Consider the following 22,972-nt stretch of genomic DNA (forward strand, 5'->3'; position numbering starts at 1 on the left):
ACTAGGGCCCAGTATCTCTTTCTCTCCACATCCCATCCATCTCCCTTTATCATCTCTAATTCACGTTTTGAATGTTCAAATACATGTTTGAAAGCAAACACATTTCATTATGCATTGTTAGTTTTAACCCAATGCAACTTTTATGAGTTTTTAACCCAAACATATAGTATTTCACCTAATGGTAATAGTCATAGTTATGAAATGTTTATGAAGGATATTTTTATGCTGTTTTATCCCATTGTGACAATTGATTCTCTAGAAAATATTGTATGGTTTCTTCATGATTGAAATAAACATGTTCAAGTTGATGGTTGTCATATTTCTATATATCTCCTCACATCTGTCCATTTCTTTCAACAACACTCACCAGAAGTCATTATTTAAGCCTTTAAATTTGCTTTATGTATCAGTGCACTTTTCATTTATGTCATTACCAAAACCTTATGTCATTACCAGAACAGTATGTCATTACCGCCACGTTGCTTAATTTACAGCAAAAATACCTTTAAAACTGTTTTATGTTCAATCTTGAGGTACTAAATGAAAAGCCTAATGAAATACTCATCCACCTATTCAAAGAAAAAACATCTAAAATTAATTTTCCAGAAATTAAACAAAAGTGTGCTTTGATGAACACAGAAAAACACATTTTGATGGTAAGAACAAGAAAATATATGTAATTCGCTGAATGGAAACATTTTGTTTTTTTATACGTATTGTTGAAGGTTAATAATGTTTGCAAGATAAATGAGTTTAAATGATCTCCTTGATACATTCTTTGCATTATGAGACTTTTTGATGTTGTGATGGGAATGACGTTTTGCAGTGCCAGTTGGCAAATAGATATAAAATACTCAAATTATATTTAAGCTCAGTCGCGGCCATTATTATATCTTTACATCAAAGCATGTAAACATTGTCTTGAAATAATTATAACAAAATTCAACCAAATTTCATTCATCAAAATGTAAGATGGCAAAATAGCCCCCAATTGAAGAATCACCCTTAAATACAATTTAAACAACGTATTATTCAATGCATTACTTCTATATAATTATGTATTAAAGGTCCCATGACACGAAATTTTCACTTTCTGAGGTTTTTTAACATTAATATGAGTTCCCCTAGCCTGTATATGGTCCCCAAGTTTCTAGAAATTTCAATCGGTGTAAATCAAGCGGCAACCTCCCCGTCTCTCTCTTGAAACCAACACGGAAGTGAGTTAAACTGCAATTCGTTGACTGGCCGCTTGAGGCTGTTGTCAGAAGTGAGTCAAATCTGTATCTCCCCCATGTTAAAATGACCAACTTTACAGCAGAAAAAAACGTGTTTAAAGCCTGGTGTCTGTATGTGGATTTGGTCTATACAGCTAATTTTGCCCTTCATAACAACTGTGAGGGGGGTGAATTATTTTATAACTCGTCCGTTTAGTTGATTAATATTTAAATTTAAGGGTGTGGCCAAGCCACTTGAGTGACAGATGGATTGCCGCTGTCAGTGCTGCTAGTCGTTTGCCTGCTGTTACTAGCCGTCACTTCACCTCAGCAATGTTAGCTGCTGAACTTGCCATCTCTGCAGTGTTTGTGCTTTTTTCGGGATTATTATTTCATACTTGGGTAACGTTACAAAGCCCACGTCTTTGGATTCCGTCGTTATCGTTCGAGAGAACAACCAGCGCTGTATTTCAGTTGTTTTCCTCTGTGAACATGCACTAATGGATGTCTGACAATTTCGTTGCTTTTTGGGGTTTTCAAATTTAAAACGTCAATAAATGCTCGTTCGTTCTGCTCCCATGGAACAGATGGATTATAATATGCTTATGTAGGTTACCGTCAGATGAAATCATGCAGGCGTCGGCGCTTTCTCCGTCCGTGAATGAGCGCGGATTTTCTAGCGCATTTACTTGCACTTCAACGGCAATATATCTATGGTTTAACGGTTAAACCATAACCCATTTGAGAGACGGCCAACATCAGAATTTAAAATGGACTGAATAAGCTCTCTACGAACTTGAGCGATGCCGCGCTGATGGACCATGAAAGAGTGACGGACATGTATGCACATAAATCACTGTCACACACAAACACTCTCGAAGTAATACACAGTCTCACTTGTAGCCATGTCTTTTAACTACTATAATATTTCGAAGGGCAAAAATAGGAACGTTTAATTGGCTTTACATCATCAGCTAACTTTACATCATCAGCTAACTCGATCACGTCGAGGTGATTTCAGATAGCCAGGCTCCTCAGCTCCACTCACGGGGGGCGCCTGTTTGTCTATTTTCTGTTATCCGGGAGTGACGCAAGGCCAAGATGGCGACGGCCGGCTCCGCCCACTGTAGGCTTCAAAAATGCTCTTCAGAAACCTACGGGTGACGTCACGGACACTACGTCCATATTTTTTTTACAGTCTATGGTGTAAATAGAGCTTTTGCTATCTTTCTCTGCCTTTGAGAAAATGGAAGCTCATACGCGCTGATCTAGAATCTCCTCCTTATGACGTCATAAGGAGGAAATGTTACCCCCCCTTTCTCTGCTTTGCCCGCCCAGAGAATATTTTCCGCCCATGAGAAAATGCGCTAGAAAGTAGGAACGCGCGCGCGCGATTTTAGTTTGTCCACGAGAGATACCATGGCTTTTGAGCGAGCGAAGCATAACAATTGCTCAATAATTGGATGTACAAATGAACACCGAAGAAGGGTCAATACAGAGCTGGGCTTGCTGAACGTCTGAAACTAAAGTCTGGATCACTCTCTTTGGCTCAGCTACACACATCGGACAAGTAACGTTAAGTCAACTAATGATATACAAGTGTGTTGCTTTACTGTTTATGGTGACCTAGATTATTACACGTAGAATGTGGCTGTAACATTAGCTATGCAGCTATGCAGTTTATGTGTGTGAATACACACACTGTAATGCGAGTGTTGTACACTTCTTTGTTATTTGGATAACCGTTTTCCTATGGCGCGCGCGATATCCGCATTTCAAGATCGCAGAGCTTGATGTAATTGTAATAAGATAAATTACAGACGTTACAGATCTCTCATGAAAAGGCAACAGTAGGTTAGCATTAGCTACATGATAATAACTGTAAACCATCCGAATAAAGTACCGTATCCAGACATAATATTTTAAACTAACCATTAGGAAACGTCCTGCTGGAGCCGCTGAGTTGCAACTTCTTCATCCGTTGCTTCTCCATCCGGATCAGATTCTGTGTCAAACTGAAATGCTTGAAAGACTGCGTGTCTTCGTGCCATTGCTATATGCAACGTAAACATGCACGCCACGGTACCGTTGCGCAAGATGGTCAAGGCCACATCCACTGCGCCGCCTTTCTCCTCCTCATTATCATTTAAGGCAGGGGTCTCCAACCTTTTTACATTTGAGAGCTACTTTTTAAAAATTAAAGTGGACGAGAGGTCCTCATGTAATACAATACTTAAATCTCTTAAATAATGTCTCATAACTCTTATATTAACAATCCAAACTGTTTTAGACCTAAAATAGTTTTTGTAGGCCTATATATGTCACCCTTAAATGTCAGAGAAAAGAACAGAATCAGAGATTTAAAAAAATTATAGAAAATTGTACTTTGCATATTAAACTGTAAAAACACATAATTATAGTTTATTTTATAGTGCATGATAACTAGAGATGAAATGGCATGAAAATTTAATTTCATGATTAGTGACCAAAATGATCACGATTATCACAGAATCCTGTTCAAAAAGTACTAACACTACACAATAAAATCAATTCACCAAGTTTTATGTCGAAAACCAGCAAATAACAAATAAACTTACAATCAATATGCACTTTTTGTTTACATAAACATTAAAATAATAACATTAAAAATGATGGCCAGATTTTAAAGGAGTGTCTTGAAACATGTTATCTACTAACATGTACAAGTTCAAATAAAGTTTTGACAAAAAAGTTTTTATAAAAAGAAAAACCTCGCATATTTCAGCCTTTAAATCGTTTTTATAAAAAACGTATAATGTATATACTGACATTTACAATGCACATTAGCTTGTCTTTTATTAGTAATAGTAAAATTCGGTCCGATTTTCCCGTGGCGTCTGTCGTTGCTATACAACCATGCATTGCGCTCTCCACAACGACAAAAAAGTTTTAAGAGCAAATGGATTTCCACCACCGAAAAACGCTTGCTGTTGCTCTGCTTCAAGATTTATTTATGGAGAAGAAAAAAACACCCGTTGTGTTTGGGTGCACCCCCATCCTTCATGTTGATTCGCTGCGCCTGGAAAAAATGAGCGCGTCGCTTCAATTATTTGAAATAACGAATTTGAGCGCGCAAAAGATGCGATATGTGAACGGCCCTTGGCGAGCTACCTCCAATCAGGCTACTGGTAGCTCGCGAGCGACGTGTTGGAGACCCCTGATTTAAGGCTACAGACACCGAAACGGCCTGTCTGAAGGAAGCTCATTCTGGGACTGGCTTGTAGTGGCTATAATTCTGCACCGAGGCTGAATTTTTGGAAAGAGATTTCAGATACAGTACTAGGGACCACTAAGGCCTATATTAAAGCCTACAAAAAGTAGCATGTCATGGGACCTTTAAGTTGCTCAAGCAAGTGGTAAAATATTTAGCCATGTACTTATATTAAAATCGCCTAGCTTACGTTAATTTTTGTAAAAATAGGCTAACGATTGCGTCATAACCTGCGACTCTGTCGCACAGTAGAGAAATTACCGTATGGACAGGAGGAGAAGCTCGTGGGCAATCAGGGGGACGTGGAGGCAAAATGACAAAATAATTAATCAGAATACTTAGCAAAAGTTGCTCATGCTCCTAGCTCATGGATACCTCCTACTCACACTCTCTGTCTCTGCAAGTTTCGGAAGGGAATGATTCAGATTTCTCTCAGCACAGCTACTAGAAGACAGACGGGCTGCTCACGTCACATCTACGTCGTCAAGCTCAGTTTGAGTCTGCGCAGTACGCTCAGCCATCAGGAAGTGAGAGCTTCTAATTGACTTCACTTTTCTCCGTTGAAACCTATGGGGTTGCTGTGTCCAGTTTATATACTGTCTATGACCGCAACTGGAACGGATCGACGGACTGCAAAAGTGTGAAAGCTCTAACCTGTTAACATGGGTACGGAAAAAAATACGCACAGCATACGTAACTGATGGTAATGGGAAAACGTGTATCAATGCAACCTGTTTTTAGCTTTGCCTTATGTTACTAGCTCGCCTTGTTACCGAATCAAACTCAATATATTTTAAACTTTACCAGTATCGACATGCTAGCTTGATAGTGAGTACTAACAGCCATGTTAGTTGTTTATATTCATAATGATAAAGTTAGGTATTTTATTACATGTGATTCTGACATGATGTCACTACATGCACTGCGCTCCTCTCCGCTCGGCGCTGGCAAACCCCGCAAACGCGTCCTCCAGCTGAGCGGTTGGCGTTGCGGGTTCATGTGTTTTGGGGACGTGGCTTTTGGAAGGAGCCCAGAAGGGAGGGGGTGAGAGTGAATGGAAATAAGTAGCTGTGTTTATTGCAGACCTGAGAGGACTACAGACACTCGATTTTTATACTCTCTTTTTCAGAGTACTTACATTTTAATTATGTATTGGTATATAAAGAAAGTTTAAACAAATTAGAAAAAAAAAATTAGAAAAAAAATGCCGACCCTGCCTTTAACCAGTCCCTCCAGGATTTCGCAATGTTGCGATCGCAACTATTAACGCAACTTCAACAAATCCCTGTGAATTCAGTGCGATTTGCAATTTTGACCAAATTATCGCGGTCTCCTGTAAAGCGTCGTCCACCCTCCTCACACAATGGGTGACTCACTTTCCTCACTCAGTAACTCACTCTCCTCACACAACGGGCGACTCACTCTCCTCACACAGCGGGCGACTCACTCTCCTCACACAGCGGGCGCTGACTCACTCTCCTCACACAGCGGGCGACTCACTCTCCTCACACAGCGGGCGACTCACTCTCCTCACACAGCGGGCGACTCACTCTCCTCACACAGCGGGCGACTCACTCTCCTCACACAGCGGGCGACTCACTCTCCTCACACAGCGGGCGACTCACTCTCCTCACACAGCGGGCGACTCACTCTCCTCACACAACGGGCGACTCACTCTCCTCACACAATGGGTATGGCAAGCTGTTTTAGCTTAAATTGTACCCAGCGTTACTCGTCGTAATTGCATTTTTACTAGTAACAATTCAATTAGAGAGCTCTAAAATTCAATTCTTACTAGTAGCAATTATAATTAGAGATAGACAAATTTAGATTTGCTCTGCAAGTAGTCTGGCAAAGAGCTCATTCAAGCCCATTTCCAAGCCGTCAAAATCGCGGCACCAATCAGAAACGTTGAGGCGGGCTTTACACGATGACGATCGCTCTGATTGGTTTTAGGTCTATCCAATTGCACCCAGAGGCATTTGAGTGACGTCCGTTGGTGAAGCGCACCAACTTTTAAATGCATTATTATATTCAAATTGCAAACACATGAGGACAGTCTCCATGAAAGACCCACTGGCAGATGAACGTGCTACTACATTTCTCTCCGAAACGGTAGGAAATTAAATTAGATTTAATAGAGGATTTTAATAGACGCAATTTTCTCACAATTTACAAATAGTTGGAAACATTTGGGATATTGTAAGTAATCAACTAAACAAAATATATAACATTGGCCTAGGGGTTTTTGGATATTTTACTGCAAAAATCCTACATATTGTATCTTTAACTAATCGAGGTCGCTGGCTGCTAGCTTGTTAGCCAAGTCCATGAAAAAATACTAACCACTATATCAGCGGCTAACTTAAATTTATTTCAGTCTTCGTGTGCGGAGTAGGCCACTCACACAGACAGAATAATCACCATTAACGTTTCTTATAAGAGTCCTTGTTGAACACTTTCACTAAATTGGTGCATTACATTAACATTAACCGTATTTATCTTCTAGCAAAACACACGCGTCACTCTCTCTTCACTTCCTTGTCCTTTGACCTCAACTGTGAATGGCTCATACACAAACTTTCAGAAATAAAATAAATTCACAAAACATTTGTGTAATTCTTTATTCCTATTCTTACAGCCATCTTTAAAGCATTTTCACATATATTATGACCCAACAAATATTTAACATTTTAAATGCTGTATTCAGTAAACCATGAACATTACCTAATATACATTTCCCTCATTGAGCAAAATTATAACTTCATTCCTGGTCAATGAAACTTAACTTTTTAACCTTAAATTGTATTTATTAAACTATGAAATTATTTATTCAAACTTGTATATCTTATACTAATGAATATATTTCAACAGGGTTAGACTGTGACTTGCAGAAAAGACTTGCAGATTTTCAGTTTGATGTTCTTATTTCAGCTGGAGGGACAAGATGTATCCTTAAAGGTAAATAAAACATTTACACAGATGAGTGGATTCCATAAAGTCCACTTTTCCTTTCCCTTTGAATTTCATGTAAATATTAAATTAAATGTTAATTAAACATTTCAAATATATATATTATTTAGCTTTTATTTTGTTGTAAAAACCCTCGTTATCCAAGTGACTTTGTACTAAATACTTGGAATATTTAATTTAATTTTAATAATTTAATTTAATTTCATAATTTTTTTTTTTTTAAACACTTATTATACAAGTGACTTTGTACTAAATACTTGGAATATTTAATTTAATTTTAATAATTTAATTTAATTTAATTTTTTTTTTTTTTTTTAAAACACTTATTATACAAGTGACTTTGTACTAAATACTTGGAATATTCAAGTAAATAAGTTAATTTAATTTAGTAATTTAATGTAATTGATCAAATTTGTTTTTCATTTTTATTTTGTTGTAAAAACCCTCATTATCCAAGTCACTTTGTACAAAATTTTTGGAATTATTGATTTAATTTGTTTTGATTCAAAATGTATTTATGTATTCAAAATGTACAAAATGTGTTATAAAAACACTACTTATCCAAGTCAATTTGTACTTAACACTTGGAATATTTCATTATTGGTATTATATTAAATGTAAATATTTATTTTTGAATTAAAATTTTATTGTATTTTAATGTAACTTTCCCACTGTTGTTTTCCCCATGACTTTAGATTTTAGGAAAAAGAAGGTCTGGGAAAAGTTGGCCATCGGAATCACTGCAAACTTTGTAAACAGCCAAACTCCAAAAGAGAGGAATGTGCCAGAGACCGGCGGTATTACCCGAACAGGCTCTCAAACTTTCTTTGAAAATCTTTCGAAAGAGAAGGGTACAGACTTATACACATATTTACCTTATCTCACTGATAATATATACCATATAGACTGTATGCATTTTAAAAGAAACAAACTTTTTGCTTTCTAAACCATTTTTTACCTTTTGTCATATTCACCTTTTGTCTCCAAAATATACAATGGTTAAGTAAACCCACACACCACTTCATCTGTTCAGTTGTTTGCTGTGTTTTTCAGGTATTAATCTAGACATTATTGTCTACTACAAAGGTGAAGATACTCACTATTTTGTGATGAGTGCAGAAAAGCAGAACTTGATAACGAAAAACGTTATAGAGGTATGATACACAGTGAGACACATTCAAAGAGAATATCTCATAGAAAAGCTAAACAGAGCCTAGAAAGCCTTAGTCAGCCACCAATTGTGCAAATTCTCCCACTTAAAAAGATGAGAGAGGCCTGTAATTTTCATCATAGGTATACCTCAACTATGAGAGACAAAATGAGAAAAAAAAAATCCAGAAAATCACATTGTCTGATTTTTAAAGAATTTATTTGCAAATTATGGTGGAAAATAAGTATTTGGTCAATAACAAAAGTTCATCTAAATACTTTGTTATATACCCTTTGTTGGCAATGACAGAGGTCAAACGTTTTCTGTAAGTCTTCACAAGGTTTTCACACACTGTTGCTGGTATTTTGGCCCATTCCTCCATGCAGATCTCCTCTAGAGCAGTGATGTTTTGGGGCTGTCGCTGGGCAACACGGAATTTCAACTCCCTCCAAAGATTTTCTATGGGGTTGAGATCTGGAGACTGGCTAGGCCACTCCAGGACCTTGAAATGCTTCTTACAAAGCCACTCCTTCGTTGCCTGGGCGGTGTGTTTGGGATCATTGTCATGCTGAAAGACCCAGCCACGTTTCATCTTCAATGCCCTTGCTGATGGAAGGAGGTTTTCACTCAAAATCTCATGATACATGGCCCCATTCATTCTTTCCTTTACACGGATCAGTCGTCCTGGTCCCTTTGCAGAAAAACAGCCCCAAAGCATGATTTCCACCCCCATGCTTCACAGTAGGTATGGTGTTCTTTCTCCTACAAACACGACGAGTTGAGTTTTTACCAAAAAGTTCTATTTTGGTTTCATCTGACCATATAACATTCTCCCAATCCTCTTCTGGATCATCCAAATGCTCTCTAGCAAACTTCAGACAGGCCTGGACATGTACTGGCTTAAGCAGGGGGACACGTCTGGCACTGCAGGATTTGAGTCCCTGGCGGTGTAGTGTGTTACTGATAGTAGCCTTTGTTACTTTGGTCCCAGCTCTCTGCAGGTCATTCACTAGGTCCCCCCGTGTGGTTCTGGGATTTTTGCTCACCGTTCTTGTGATCATTTTGACCCCACGAGGTGAGATCTTGCGTGGAGCCCCAGATCGAGGGAGATTATCAGTGGCCTTGTATGTCTTCCATTTTCTAATAATTGCTCCCCCAGTTGATTTCTGAACACCAAGCTGCTTACCTATTGCAGATTCAGTCTTCCCAGCCTGGTACAGGTCTACAATTTGTTTCTGGTGTCCTTTGACAGCTCTTTGGTCTTGGCCATAGTGGAGTTTGGAGTGTGACTGTTTGAGGTTGTGGACAGGTGTCTTTTATACTGATAACGAGTTCAAACAGGTGCCATTAATACAGGTAACGAGTGGAGGACAGAGGAGCCTCTTAAAGAAGTTGTTACAGGTCTGTGAGAGCCAGAAATCTTGCTTGTTTGTAGGTGACCAAATACTTATTTTACCGAGGAATTTACCAATTAATTCATTAAAAATCCTACAGTGTGATTTTATGGATTTTTTTTTTCTCATTTTGTCTCTCATAGTTGAAGTGTACCTATGATGAAAATTACAGGCCTCTCTCATCTTTTTAAGTGGGAGAACTTGCACAATTGGTGTTGTTTCATGTTTCAACTCATTTCCAGCTCACTATCAAGCGGCAACCTCCCTGTCTCTCTCTTGAAACCAACACGGAAGTGAGTTAAACTGCAATCCATTGACTGGCCGCTTGAGGCTGGCTGCACAAGTGAGTCAAATCTGTATCTCCCCCATGTTAAAATTACCAAATTTACAGCAGAAAAAAACATGTTTACAGCCTGGTTCTCTATGTGGCTTTGGTCTATACAGCTAATTTTGCCCTTCATAACAACTGTGAGGGGGGTGAATTTTTTTGTAACTCACCCGTTTAGTTGATTAATATTTAAAGTATAATTAATTAAGGGTGTGGCCACTTCATAATTAAGGGTGTGGCCACTTGAGTGACAGGTGGATTGCCGCTGATGTCAATGCTAGCCGTTTGTCTGCTGTTATAGCAGTCACTTCACCTCAGCAAATGTTAGCTGCTGAACTTGCCATCTCTGCAGTGTTTTGTGCTTTTTTTCGTTAATAGTTAATACACCCATTACTTCGCCCACGGCTTAGGATTCTTTCTTTGTCGTCGAGTATCTGTTGTAAGTTGTTTTCCTCTGTGAACATGCACTAATAATGGATGTCTGACAGTTTAGTTGCTTTTTGGAGTTTTCAGATTTAAAAACGTAAATAAAGGCTCGTTCGTTCTGCTCTCACGGAACAGATAGATTATACCCAGCATACATTTGTCCGACGGCAACATCGTGTCCCTGGCCAAAAATATTCGCAGTAGGACGGCATAAATCGGTAAAAATATGTAACAGAACATTTCCTAAAAATGCATTCAGATACATTTGTACATATCTACAGTTCTCTTATGAGAGGTCTCTCGTACTGCATTTGTAAAAACGCACCGGGAAAAGACCTCTTTTCACGAAATACTGAAGCCAAAAAAATTATCCTTAATTTTGTATTATTGTAAAGCGCGTTGCAGCAGCACGCGGCCATAGGCGAGACTGCTCGCTCGCTCATTGGCTGCTCTGCGGCAACTGCATTAGCCCATCGAGCAAGGCCTGAGGTGACGTCAGGCCAATGAGGGCGCACGCCTAGGAAAGCGCCGGTGTCTGAGCCCCACCGTGGCTGGACTTCCACCGAAGCCCGTCGCTCGTTCAGTTCCAAGAAATGTGACTGTTCCCGTGTATTCTGCAGTGTACAAGCCCGCTTGCCTGCACACAAAAGCCTTTTACGGCTACCCAGATAAATCCCATGGGATGTATTTTCTGGTGTCCTGGCCACGGCCGATGGTGCTATATGTGTAGAGAAGATGCCCACTGCCTAGTGCCCATCCCTCCACACAAGCACAGCCCTTCACATAGGGCCCGCGCTCATAAATTTGACTCAGGTCGATCGCGCACACAACATGGTAAACGTGCCCACTGCCTAGTGCCCACAAACACCATGTTCTGCATGTCTCATGGTTTCTGTAGACGAAACCTGTGTGCATTCGCTCTGCTCAGGCAGACAGTGCGCTCACTGCAGTGAATGTGCCCGCTCTCCCGCGCCCACTTTCACTCACAGACATTATATGTCCCACGGGACTCGCCCAGCCCTCCCTCGCTCGGTTAAGCACCGCAGCGGGGTCGAGCGCGGGCATTCTGCCCGCTGTTATCAGCGTGCTAAAGCGCCTCTGCCGCCAAACGAGCAGAGCGCGCTTCAAAAAAATAAAAATAAATCCCGGCCACGGCCGATGGTGCTTCAAGTGTAGAGCAGATGCCCACTGTCCAGTGCCCATCCCTACGCACAAGCACAGCCCTTCACAGGGCCCGCGCTCATAGAATCGACTCAGGTTGATCGCGCATTCAACATAGTAAACGTGCCCACTGCCCAGTGCCCACGAACACTATGTTCTGCACATGCCACGGTTTCTGTGAAACGAAACCTGTGCGCGCTCGCTCTGCTCAGGCAGACAGCGCGCCCGCAGCAGTAAATGTGCCCACTCCACCGCGCCCACACTTACTCACAGACATCATGAGTCCTACGGGACTCGCTCAGCCCTCCCTCACTCGGTTAAGCGCCGTAGCGGGGTCGAGCGCGAGCATTCTGCCCGCTGTGATCAGTGCGCTCCCCGCCTCAAATGTCACAGGCATGACGCCTATGTTACAGCACACCGAAGCACTTCTGTCGCCCAGCGACCAGAGCGCGCTTCGCATCTAACCCTTAGCCTACCATGCAGATGCATGGGCAGCGCTTCCAGGGGTTTCGGATTGGGTGCTAGACATTATAAAGAAAGGCTACTCGCTACAGTTTTGTCGCCGTCCTCGCCGCTTCACAGCGCGAGTCGAAACTACGGTGAATTCGGAAGTAGCACACCTACTTCGTGCAGAAATATCAAAACTGATGAGCAAAGGGGCTATAGAGCCTTTATCTCAAGCTCAAAGCGAAGGGGGCTATACAGCAGATACTTCCTGGTTCCCAAAAAAGACGGGGGTCTCAGACCCATACTGGATCTAAGACAGCTGAACAAAGCATTAGCGAAATGCAGTTTCAAAATGCTCACGACCAGAAAAATCCTCGCGCATATTCGCCGAGGAGACTGGTTTATGTCGATAGATCTGAAGGACGCGTATTTTCAAATACAGATAGCGTCAGGTCACAGACGATACTTGAGATTCGCCTTCGTGGGCCAGGCATACCAGTACACAGTCCTACCGTTCGGCTTGTCCCTGGCGCCCCGTACATTTACGAGGTGCATGGACGCAGCGCTCGCGCCTCTCAGACTCCGAGGCGTGCGAGTGCTGAACTATTTGGACGACTGGCTGATTCTAGCTCAATCACGATCAGAACTCGTGGAGCACAGGACCATTTTACTCGATCACCTCGAGAATCTTGGTCTCAGAGTCAATTGGGCGAAGAGCTCTTTGAGCCCTAGTCAAACGATATCGTTTCTGGGCACAGTTCTGGACTCGCAGTCTATGATAGCGCGACTGTCACCACAGCGCGTGCTAAACATTCAGCGTGCAGCGAGTTCTTTCCGCTGCAGCGCGACCGTCCCGCTCAGGACATTTCAACGGATGCTCGGTCTTATGGCCTCAGCATCAGCAGTTCTTCAGCTGGGCCTGCTCCGCATGCGCCCTCTGCAATTCTGGTTGAAAGCGCGAGTACAGCGCAGAGCGTGGGCATCCAGTCAGCTGCGTCTCAAGGTCAATCAGAGTTGTGCTGCAGCTCTGAAACCTTGGAAAGCAAGTGACTGGTACCAATCAGGTGTAAGCCTGGGGACTTCCTCGAGAGTGAAAGTGGTGTCGACAGACGCCTCCACCTCGGGATGGGGAGCGCTGCTCGAGGGCAGACCGTTCTTTGGCCAGTGGTCAGAACGGGAGAAGCTCCAACATATCAACTGCCTGGAAATGCTGGCAGTGGACAACGCGCTGACGCGTTTTCACCCCCAAATAAAAGGCCACCACGTCTTAGTCCGCTCGGACAACATGTCTGTGGTGTCCTACATAAATCGCCAGGGCGGTCTCAGATCCCGAAACTTATACAGGCTGGCGGAACGCCTCCTGGTATGGGCTCAGCACAACTTGCGCTCGCTGAGAGCAGTGCACGTGCCTGGGCTCCAGAACTTGGGACCAGACAGGCTGTCCAGGAACAACATTCCTACGGGCGAATGGTCTCTACACCCACAGACAGTCCAGCTGTTGTGGGAGAGATTCGGCAGAGCGGATGTGGACCTGTTCGCGTCTCACGAAAACGCTTACTGCCCCGCGTTCTTTCCAAAAGCGAGAGCGTATCGTAGCGTTTTCTAGACAACGCTCGGTCAGTCAATAGGAAGGAACGATTTAGTCATCCGCTTCCTCAGGGGAGCTAGGAGGCTGAATCCTCCCAGACCTCCTACAGTCCCTATGTGGGACCTCTCTACGGTTTTGGAAGCCATGAAAGGTGACCCTTTCGAGCCCATCCAAACGATTAGCCTCAAACATCTGTTTTTCAAAATAGTGTTTTTGCTGGCTCTCGCTTCAGTGAAGCGTGTGGGTGACCTGCACGCGCTCTCTGTGAGCGCGGCGTGCTTGGAGTTTGGGCCAAACGACTCAAGAGTCATACTCAAACCTAAGCATGGTTACGTTCCAAAATCCCTCAACACACCGTTTCGGGCTCAGGTCATTTCCCTGTCTGCCCTGCCGGTGTCGGGCGAGGAAGGAGACGCAAGCGTTCTTTGTCCAGTTTGGGCGCTAAGAGCTTATGTGTCTCGCTCGTCTGTTTTTCGACAGACTGAGCAGCTATTTGTCTCGTTCAGTGGACGTTCCATGGGACTGGCTGTTTGTTGACTCGCTAGATGTTAACGCGTTCTCCCCAAGCGTGCTGCACAATAGAGCCCTGCACGGGCCTCAAATCTAGGCCCGAGCCCGGCCCTGGCCTGAGACGTTCAGGCCCTAGCCCGACCCGTGTCCGACAGCTCGTCGGAATTATCAGCCCGAGTCCGACCCGAGCCTTTTTTTTAATTTTTTATTACACAGCGCAGCGGCAGCCTGCCCTATTTGCAGCCATTAAAATAGGTCCGTTTTGTTAGTTATGTTTCTTTTCATTTCTTTATTAAGTTAATTTAGACAAATGTTGATGTGACAAATGTGGAGCATTTTTTTTAAATGACGACCAAGCAGCCGAGCCGACAGCGAGTAAAACATGTTTGATACATTTAGCCTCTCAAATCAACGCTACTTTACTTGTCTACAATAAAATCCATAGCCTAGATATAAAACACTTCAAGCATATCACACAGACAGTTAGTTTAATACATTTATATTTATTAAAGGTCCCGTTCTTTGTGATCCCATGTTTCAAACTTTAGTTAGTGTGTAATGTTGCTGTTAGAGCATAAATAATATCTGTAAAATTATAAAGCTCAAAGTTCAATGCCAAGCGAGATATTTTATTTAACAGAAGTCGACTACAGTGAACGGCTCGTTTGGACTACATCCCTCTACTTCCTTCTTTAATGATGTCACCAGAACCGTTTTTTGACTAACCTCCGCCCACAGAAATGCTCCCTCAACTCTACTGGCTACTTGCGCACTTCTTATAACTTACTGTTTACTCAGCTCTTACGGTGATTTTCTGAAGTAAAACTGACGCTTCATCTTTTGTGTGATGTACAATAAACTTTATTAAACTCATCAGTATATGTTTGATCATCATTCAGACAGCAGACTTGTAGGCTATTAATAAATAATGGATACATAGCCTACAAGCAGATGACAAATATGTTATAATAACCGTAATTAAACTACTAAACTATACCTGTTCCATCTCTATACAGCACTCTGACTCTGTAGGCATTATTGTCCGACTCGAAATGAACACCGTTACTGAGAGTTTCTGATATTATCATCATTCCGTGAGATGAAATTGTTCTGAGAGACTGAGCACGAGCTCATGAAGCTCCGCCCCCTGGGTCGTCCAGCAGCAGCTTATTTGCATTTAAAGGGCACACACTAAAACAGCTCGTTTTTCTGAGCCCCAAAAAATGTCAATTTAAACATGCTGTAAAAAATGATCTGTTGGGTATTTTGAGCTGAAACTTCACATACACACTCTGGGGACATCAGAGACTTATTTTACATCTTGTGAAAAGGGGCATAATACGGGACCTTTAAACCACTGAGTAAAACAATTTTTTTTTTAAATACTGAGGCAGGCTCAAGCTGTTCGTAACAGCACTAGCAAACGAAATGAGCAATAACCTACAATCTAAACACATTAAATTAAATAAATTGAAAACAAACTTGCTGGTTATCTTACCTCAAAAAATCACCACAGAACATGGCCATTCTTTTTTCCAGTAGTTTCCAACAGTTAAACGAAAATAAAGTCCAATAAAAAAAAAGTCTCTTACAGAGCATCATGGAGAAAAAGAATAGCATCCACAATGGAAGGTTTTAACCCAGTCCTCCTTTCTTCTATCACTCTTCCCGCTGCGCTGAAGACACGATTTTTCTCTTAATATTCTCCATTATTTGCACATGAGGTGAATCGTGGGTCGTGCTGACCTGACGGGAAACCTTCTGTGTGCGTGCGTGCGTGAGACTGTCATGTCAGTCATATGTCAGTGTAATTATAAGATTATGAAAGTTATGAGGTTATGAAATGAAATGTCTTTCTATGTTTGTTTTTCTATCGTCGACGTCAACTTTTAATTTTTTTTTAATTAATGTCTAAAAATATAAAAAGAAGGATAACCCAAAAAAGGCCCGAGGCCCGGCCCGCACTTGAACTGTGACGTGAAAATTGGCCCGAAGCCCGGCCCTAGGGGCGTAAATAAGTCGGGGCCCGTCGGGCTCGGGCTGAAATGCAGGGCCCGTATTCATAAAGAATCTTAATGCAAAGAGTAGCTCCTAGTGACAAAATTCTACGAAAATTCTTAGAAATGTGGGTGTTTACTCTTAAAATTAAAGAAAAAATCCTAGTAAAGAAAAAAGTGATTCAGAAAGCATCTTAACCCTTAAAAGAGGTCTTAAGGTCAAAATTGTTAGGAGCACGGACGAGGACTTTTAAGAGGCTTAAGAGTTTCTTTAGCAGCGGAGAAAATGTCAGAAAGACAAAGAGGGAGAAGAAATGTGTTGCAGACAATGGATAACAGTGAGTTAATAAGACGCTATATATTAGATCGTGCAGGGATCATGTTTGTGACTGATCTTATTAGAGACACGCTAACATCTCCGACACAGCGCAGAAATGCCATAGCGCCAGAAATGAAAGTAATCACTACATTACGATATTTGGCAACTGGGAAAATTCCATGTTTGATACATTAAAACCAACATTCAAACCACCACTTAAATAGACATGCCAGCAATCAGTGTAATTGGAAAGAGTGGAACATTTTTTATCATTCTAAGCCAATCAAATACCTTATAGGAAATTAAAGGGATAGTTCGCCCAAAAATGATATTTAAGCCATGATTTACTCACCCTAAAGCCGTTCGAGATGCATACGTCAATCTTTTTTCAGACGAACACATTTTCAGTTATTTTAGAAAATGTCTTAGATCTTTCAGTGGTTATAATGTGAAGCAATGGGGTCCAGCTGATTCAAGTCGGAAAAAGTACATGCATCCTTCTCAAAAATAATCCGTCAGAAGGTGGGCGGGGTTAGGATTTCCCAAGATTTTCCAAGATGGCGCCGCCTATACCCCCCATAAACGGCTTCAAACCAGTTCTGAGTGAGGAGATTGCATTTACTTTATTTTAACAAGCCTCTTGTCGTACTGCAATCAACTTTTAAAAAAGTGTGCAGAATCCACTCTCCATGAGTGCATTCTGCGAGAGTGAGGGCGGAGCGTTGATTTCGCGGCTTTACTTCCTGATTACTACTGCAGGTCTGGTCCCGAGATCGCTACTGCGCAGACTCAAGTTCCAATATGTCTGTGCCATATCGGGACACTGGCGGCTTCAGTTCTCATCAATGGAAGAGAGCGAAGGGGCGTCGTCCATCTTTTTTTACAGTCTATGGTTCTCCCCATAGACTCGGGAACATTGAAGTTTGAACAGCCACGAGGAGAGGAGGAATTGAGTTGTATCGAGATTATTAAAAATCTACTGTTGTGTAAGTACATTTTGTATATACTATTATTAGATTAACATGCTTGAGTTTTACTTGTTTGACATGAATGAACCGAAAGAAATGATGCCCACATTGTCAACTGAAATGTACTGAGTTTGGCTAAAATTAGCTAACGTTAGTAGGCTAAAAGTTTTTTGTTGGTTTTTTACATAAAAAAATCTTTTACGCTTTTAATCTTTTATTGACATTATTACACCAATATATATATATATATATATATATATATATATATATATATATATATATATATATATATATGTGTGTATATATATAATTATTTTTTTATTTTTTTTACTTTTTCTAACTTTTCATTCATGAAATGGGTGCAAAATCGTTTTCCATTTATTTTTTTAATTTAGTTATAGGACCATAAAAACATTTTGAAAATAATTGAATGTCATTTTTTTCCTAATTTTTGTTTATTATTATTATTATTATTATTATTATTGTAATATTCTCTTCCCTCAGATGCTGTGAAGAGGTGGAGCCCAAATTCAGCTGAATCAGAAATTGATGCCGCTATGGCGGAACACTTGAAACATGCTCAAGGAAGAGCTGAGGGTGGGGGTTATAAAAAATAACTTTTCTTGTGCAAAAGATGTTGCAAAAAGATGCTACACAAAGGGAGATATTTGTGACAGTGTTATTGAACTGAATTAAATTAACGGAATTGAGATAAAACTGAATTTGTTTCGTGATGAACACGTTTCCTGTTTCCTGGGTGAATCTGTATTGTATAAACCGTAAAATAAATAAAAGTGATTTGGAATTTTGTGGCTTTTTAGTTCATCCCGTTATCTTTATGATCATTTGTAATGAATTACTAAAATGAAAATAAGATAACACTTTATTTTACAGTGTCCTTGTTACATGTAGTTACTGTAATAACTATAAATTATGCATAATTACATGCATCAAACCTTAACCCTATATTCAGATGCAGTTAATTATATCAATAAGTATTTAAATGTATAAGTAAAGTGTTGTTTGATCTACACGTGATTATAACGTGTTATAGACGTTCAGGTATGACTGGACCGATTTTGGACCTTTTTAGAACCTTTGTCGTTTACATGTGTAAACGTCAAGATCGCCGTTCACGATTTAACACAATGGGTGTATGATTATTTTATATGCAGGCTTATATGCCTACACTTATGCAGAAACACACCTTATAAATATCCAGAAGAAGACTAATTCTGACGTCCAGGGACGCGCAGCAAATACGTGGAATTCACGGCCAGATGACGCCAAAGACGTCGGTTCAACTTTCATTTTGGAACTATTTTTCAACCGTGACGGGACGTCTCGGACGGACGTCTTTTCAATGGTCATTAAACGTCCAAATGTTTGCTGGGTAATATGCTTATGTACCGTCAGGTGAAATCCTGCAGGTGTCGGCGGTTTCTCCGCGTCATGCAATAAATGCACATCCTTGAATGAGCGTGGATTTCTAGCTAGCGTATTTACTTGAACTTCATAGGCAATATATCTATGGTTTAACCCATTTGAGAGGCGGACAAAATCAGAATTTAAAATGGACTGAATAAGCTCACGAACTTGACGAGTGATATGCCGCGCTGACGGACCATAGACTATAAAAAAGTGACTGACATGTAATTCTGTCAGGACCACTACCGTCAAATATGATTGACAATTTGCATGCAGTTTGGATTGGCGGTATGGTTCCGTTCTGGGCGAGAACTCCCTGCGCATCCATGCAGCCTAGCATGGATAAGAGCAGGGAGAGCAGCAATAATCCCCCTTGGGGTAAACAGAACAGAACCAACATGCAAATATATTTAGTTCAAGATTTTAAAAGTACAACATATTCGATAATTGTTCTGATTCAAGAGGAATCAGAATGTCAAATCCTGACTGAGCGAGAGGAGGAGCTGGGGATGGAGGAGGGTAATTAGCTCCTGAGAACGCGATAGCTGCTGATAACACTGAAGGAGCTTATATATGTATACGGTGATTGGTGTCGTATTCCTATAGGTGGATCAGCTGATGCGAGCTTGACTAACGTGACCTGCCAGAACTAACGCTACGCTTGATCGTTATGCACATAAATCACTGTAACACACACACTCTCTCAGAGTAATATTAAGTTCCTGCATAATACATTTTCAACTAGCAGAATAGTAGAGAATCACAATACACAGTCTCACTTGTAGCCAGGCATGTACTGGCCATCGGGACTACCGGGAGATTCCCGGTGGGCCGACGTGCTTTTTGGGCCGATGCATCTCATATTTATATTTTTTTGTTTGTTTGTCTACTTAATGGCCCATAAAACTCGTACATCGGCGGCCCATTCGTTTTGTTTTGTTTTGCTTAATTGGCGGCGCTGGGTTAGTGCCGGTGTAATGCACTGGTCAAAAAAAGGCAGCGTTAGTTTTTTTTTTCCGGACACACCGGCCCATGAAACACGTAGGCCCATTGGTTCTTTTCTTGATTGACACTGGGCTGGGCCAATCACATCTTTAAACACCTCCCCCTTTGGGTCTGTGTCAGTGTGTATCTTTCAAAATAGTCTGAGAGATGGAGAAAAAACGCAAGGAATGTGCAGAGAAATAGCGTAAAAAATAGATACAGGACGTAAACTGTGTCAAAATATATGTTTTCTGCAGCAACGGGACCTTAATCTGCTCCAGTGGCTGATGATGATTGTGAGGAGGTGTATCGGGAGAGAAAGTGTAAGTTAGAGCCTGCGGTAAGCAGAACTTTCAAAACACTTGGATATGTCATGAATGTAGGAACCCATTACCCAGTTAAGCATTATTTCCACATCTGCATAGTTGTCGATTACCAATACCGCAATTTACTAGAAATTTAATGAGACTCGTTTGTAAATCATGTTTTCCGCCACAATAACTGTGCAGTTTCCATCAAAATAAAACATCATGTGCTTATCTCTTCCAACTATAGAAATTAGTACAAAACTAATTATGAAAGCTTCCTTTATTTTTCAGTGCATTTGTTTTACAAAATATGGCTATTATATCATTGGATTAATATTATAACTTATGTAGTAGTGTAATCTAGAAAGAAACTATAACTAAAAGAGATTTGAATTTTTCTTTGCTTATTTTGATTTGCACAATGAATATGGGTAAAAGCTTTTAATTGTGAACTCTCAAAGTGCACCAGATTGATGAATTTAACATTAAAGTGGGAGGGGGGGGCATGCCCCCGAACCCCCCTAGAGGCACAGTCACCACAGCTTTACCAAAAATCCTGTGAGAAACACTGGTATTGCTATGCCAATGCAGCTTATAGCTTGTTTTGGGATTCATCACTGTGGAGAATAGTTCATTAATAAATTACAATTTTGTACTTATTTCATCTGTTAACTCTCACTCATTCCTACTCACTCATTACATGGCATTAGTGGTTTTAAGGAATAGGAGTTGAACAAAAACATATTTAAGGGCGTGCAAAGATGGGTGGTGGTGTCTATGGTCATATGTAGTGGGCCAGTCTGGGCCAAAATGCCAGGGCTGTATTTTTGTCCCAGTCCAGCCCTGCTTGTAGCCATGTCTTTTAACTATTATAATATTTCGAAGGGCAAAAATCGGAACTTTTGGCTTTACATCATCAACTGTCACTTTAGCGCGAGGCCCTGTGCAGTCGCAGACTTGGTACTGTCAGTAGCATAACGTTATAGCATTACCTCCCGAGCCTGAGCTAAGTCGATAACGTCGAGCAGGTGGGCGTGGTTTCAGATAGCCAGGCTCCTCAGCTCCACTCACACCCCGCTTTGCCCATTTTCTGTTATCCGGGAGTGACGCAAAGCCAAGATGGCGACGGCCGGCTCCGCCCACTTTAGGCTTCAAAAATGCTCTTCAGAAACCTACGGGTGACGTCACGGACACTACGTCCATATTTTTTTACAGTCTATGCTCACTACACATACAAATACATTTAGCAATCATCACACTATTGTCCAGATATCCTTGTCCTCCCTTGTCACTGTATTCTCACATGAATAGCCGCAGACAGTTGCTATTTGTGTTCAACAAATGTAACCTGTATATTGTAGTGCAAATGGAGTACAAATTAAATAATGAAAGACTAACATTAAACTCTCCTTGTCTTGATCAATAACGTTCTCGTTCTCTGGACCCACCTGTTGTCAAGAAGTTGGCAAGAATCAACCAGGACTGCCTGCAGACATACGCATTAGAGGCTGCCAAGTTCTACACAAATAACGATTTGCCGGACATGAAGTTTGCAGAGAACCACTTAAAGGCTCCTGACGTGGCCATTTTTGACTTCAGCTGCTTGCACAGGGCAGATAAAGCATCCCTGGTGAAGAAGAAAAGAGGGAAGAAGCTGCTCATCGGATTGGTGGGAGACGCTCTCATAGAGGTGTGTTATTAGCACAGTGTATGAGTAAACATAATCAGTTGACATTTATTATTTATGACAACATTATGACATTTATTGATCGTTACATAGGCCCTGTTTACACCAATGCATTTTCATTTTAAAAAGTTTTCAAATGAAAATGATTCCGTCTATACTGGCTTTTCTACTGTGTTTCAGAAACGATTTCCGTCCACACTACACTACCGAAAAGACATGTCAATGTGTCAAGTTACAAGTTGACATGTTACAAGTGTAAACAGTTGCCAATTACTCTAATAATAGCTTGCCTCTTGCAGCTGCAGTATTATAAAATGCAGAGTTTAACTGCACAATGGCTGCTAAAAGGACCACAAACTCAGCAAAGCATGCCGTTCTGTATCCATGTGTTGTTTACACGGTCGTCGAGGCTGGTTTGTTTCAGAGCCAGTGAGAGAGACGACTCTGGAGTGCGTTTCCCAAAAGCATTGTAACAATAGCCACCAACGGTCTCTGCGATCAACTTAGATGTACAATGCTTTTGGGAAATGCTTCCCTGGTCTGTTATTGTCGTTTTCTGGCAGTGTAATGTGGGCAGCCATACCTTGGCTAGCCATACCAAACGCAACCCCGGAGTTCTCAAACTAAAACAGGGTCTCCAGTTTTCGGAAGTCTCCCTCGAAAACGCTGGAGTAGTGTAGACGCCAAGTGTAACTGTAGCAAAAGTTATGCGTTTTAAAACTAAAATGCACTAGTGTAAACAGGACATCCCACTGTGGGGTGCAGATATTACCATTTTAATTTTACATTTATGCATTTGACAGATGCTTTTATCCAAAGAGACTTACATTGTATTCAAGG

General features: G+C 41.2%; 1 protein-coding gene across 1 annotated transcript in view; it reads left to right on the top strand.

The window, feature by feature from the left end:
* Positions 1-22,972, top strand: part of LOC311075128 (F-actin-monooxygenase mical1-like) — a 146,567-nt gene that overhangs the window by 117,992 nt on the left and 5,603 nt on the right. Inside the window, exons 12-16 of the mRNA XM_084102292.1 lie at positions 7,339-7,425; positions 8,133-8,288; positions 8,491-8,591; positions 20,395-20,460; positions 21,908-22,135. Coding sequence (XP_083958418.1) covers positions 7,339-7,425; positions 8,133-8,288; positions 8,491-8,591; positions 20,395-20,460; positions 21,908-22,135 — 638 coding nt within the window. The remainder of the gene's footprint in view (positions 1-7,338; positions 7,426-8,132; positions 8,289-8,490; positions 8,592-20,394; positions 20,461-21,907; positions 22,136-22,972) is intronic.

The sequence above is a fragment of the Abramis brama genome (genome assembly GCF_963993115.1).
Source record: "Abramis brama genome assembly, chromosome: 2".
Lineage (NCBI taxonomy): Eukaryota > Metazoa > Chordata > Actinopteri > Cypriniformes > Leuciscidae > Abramis > Abramis brama.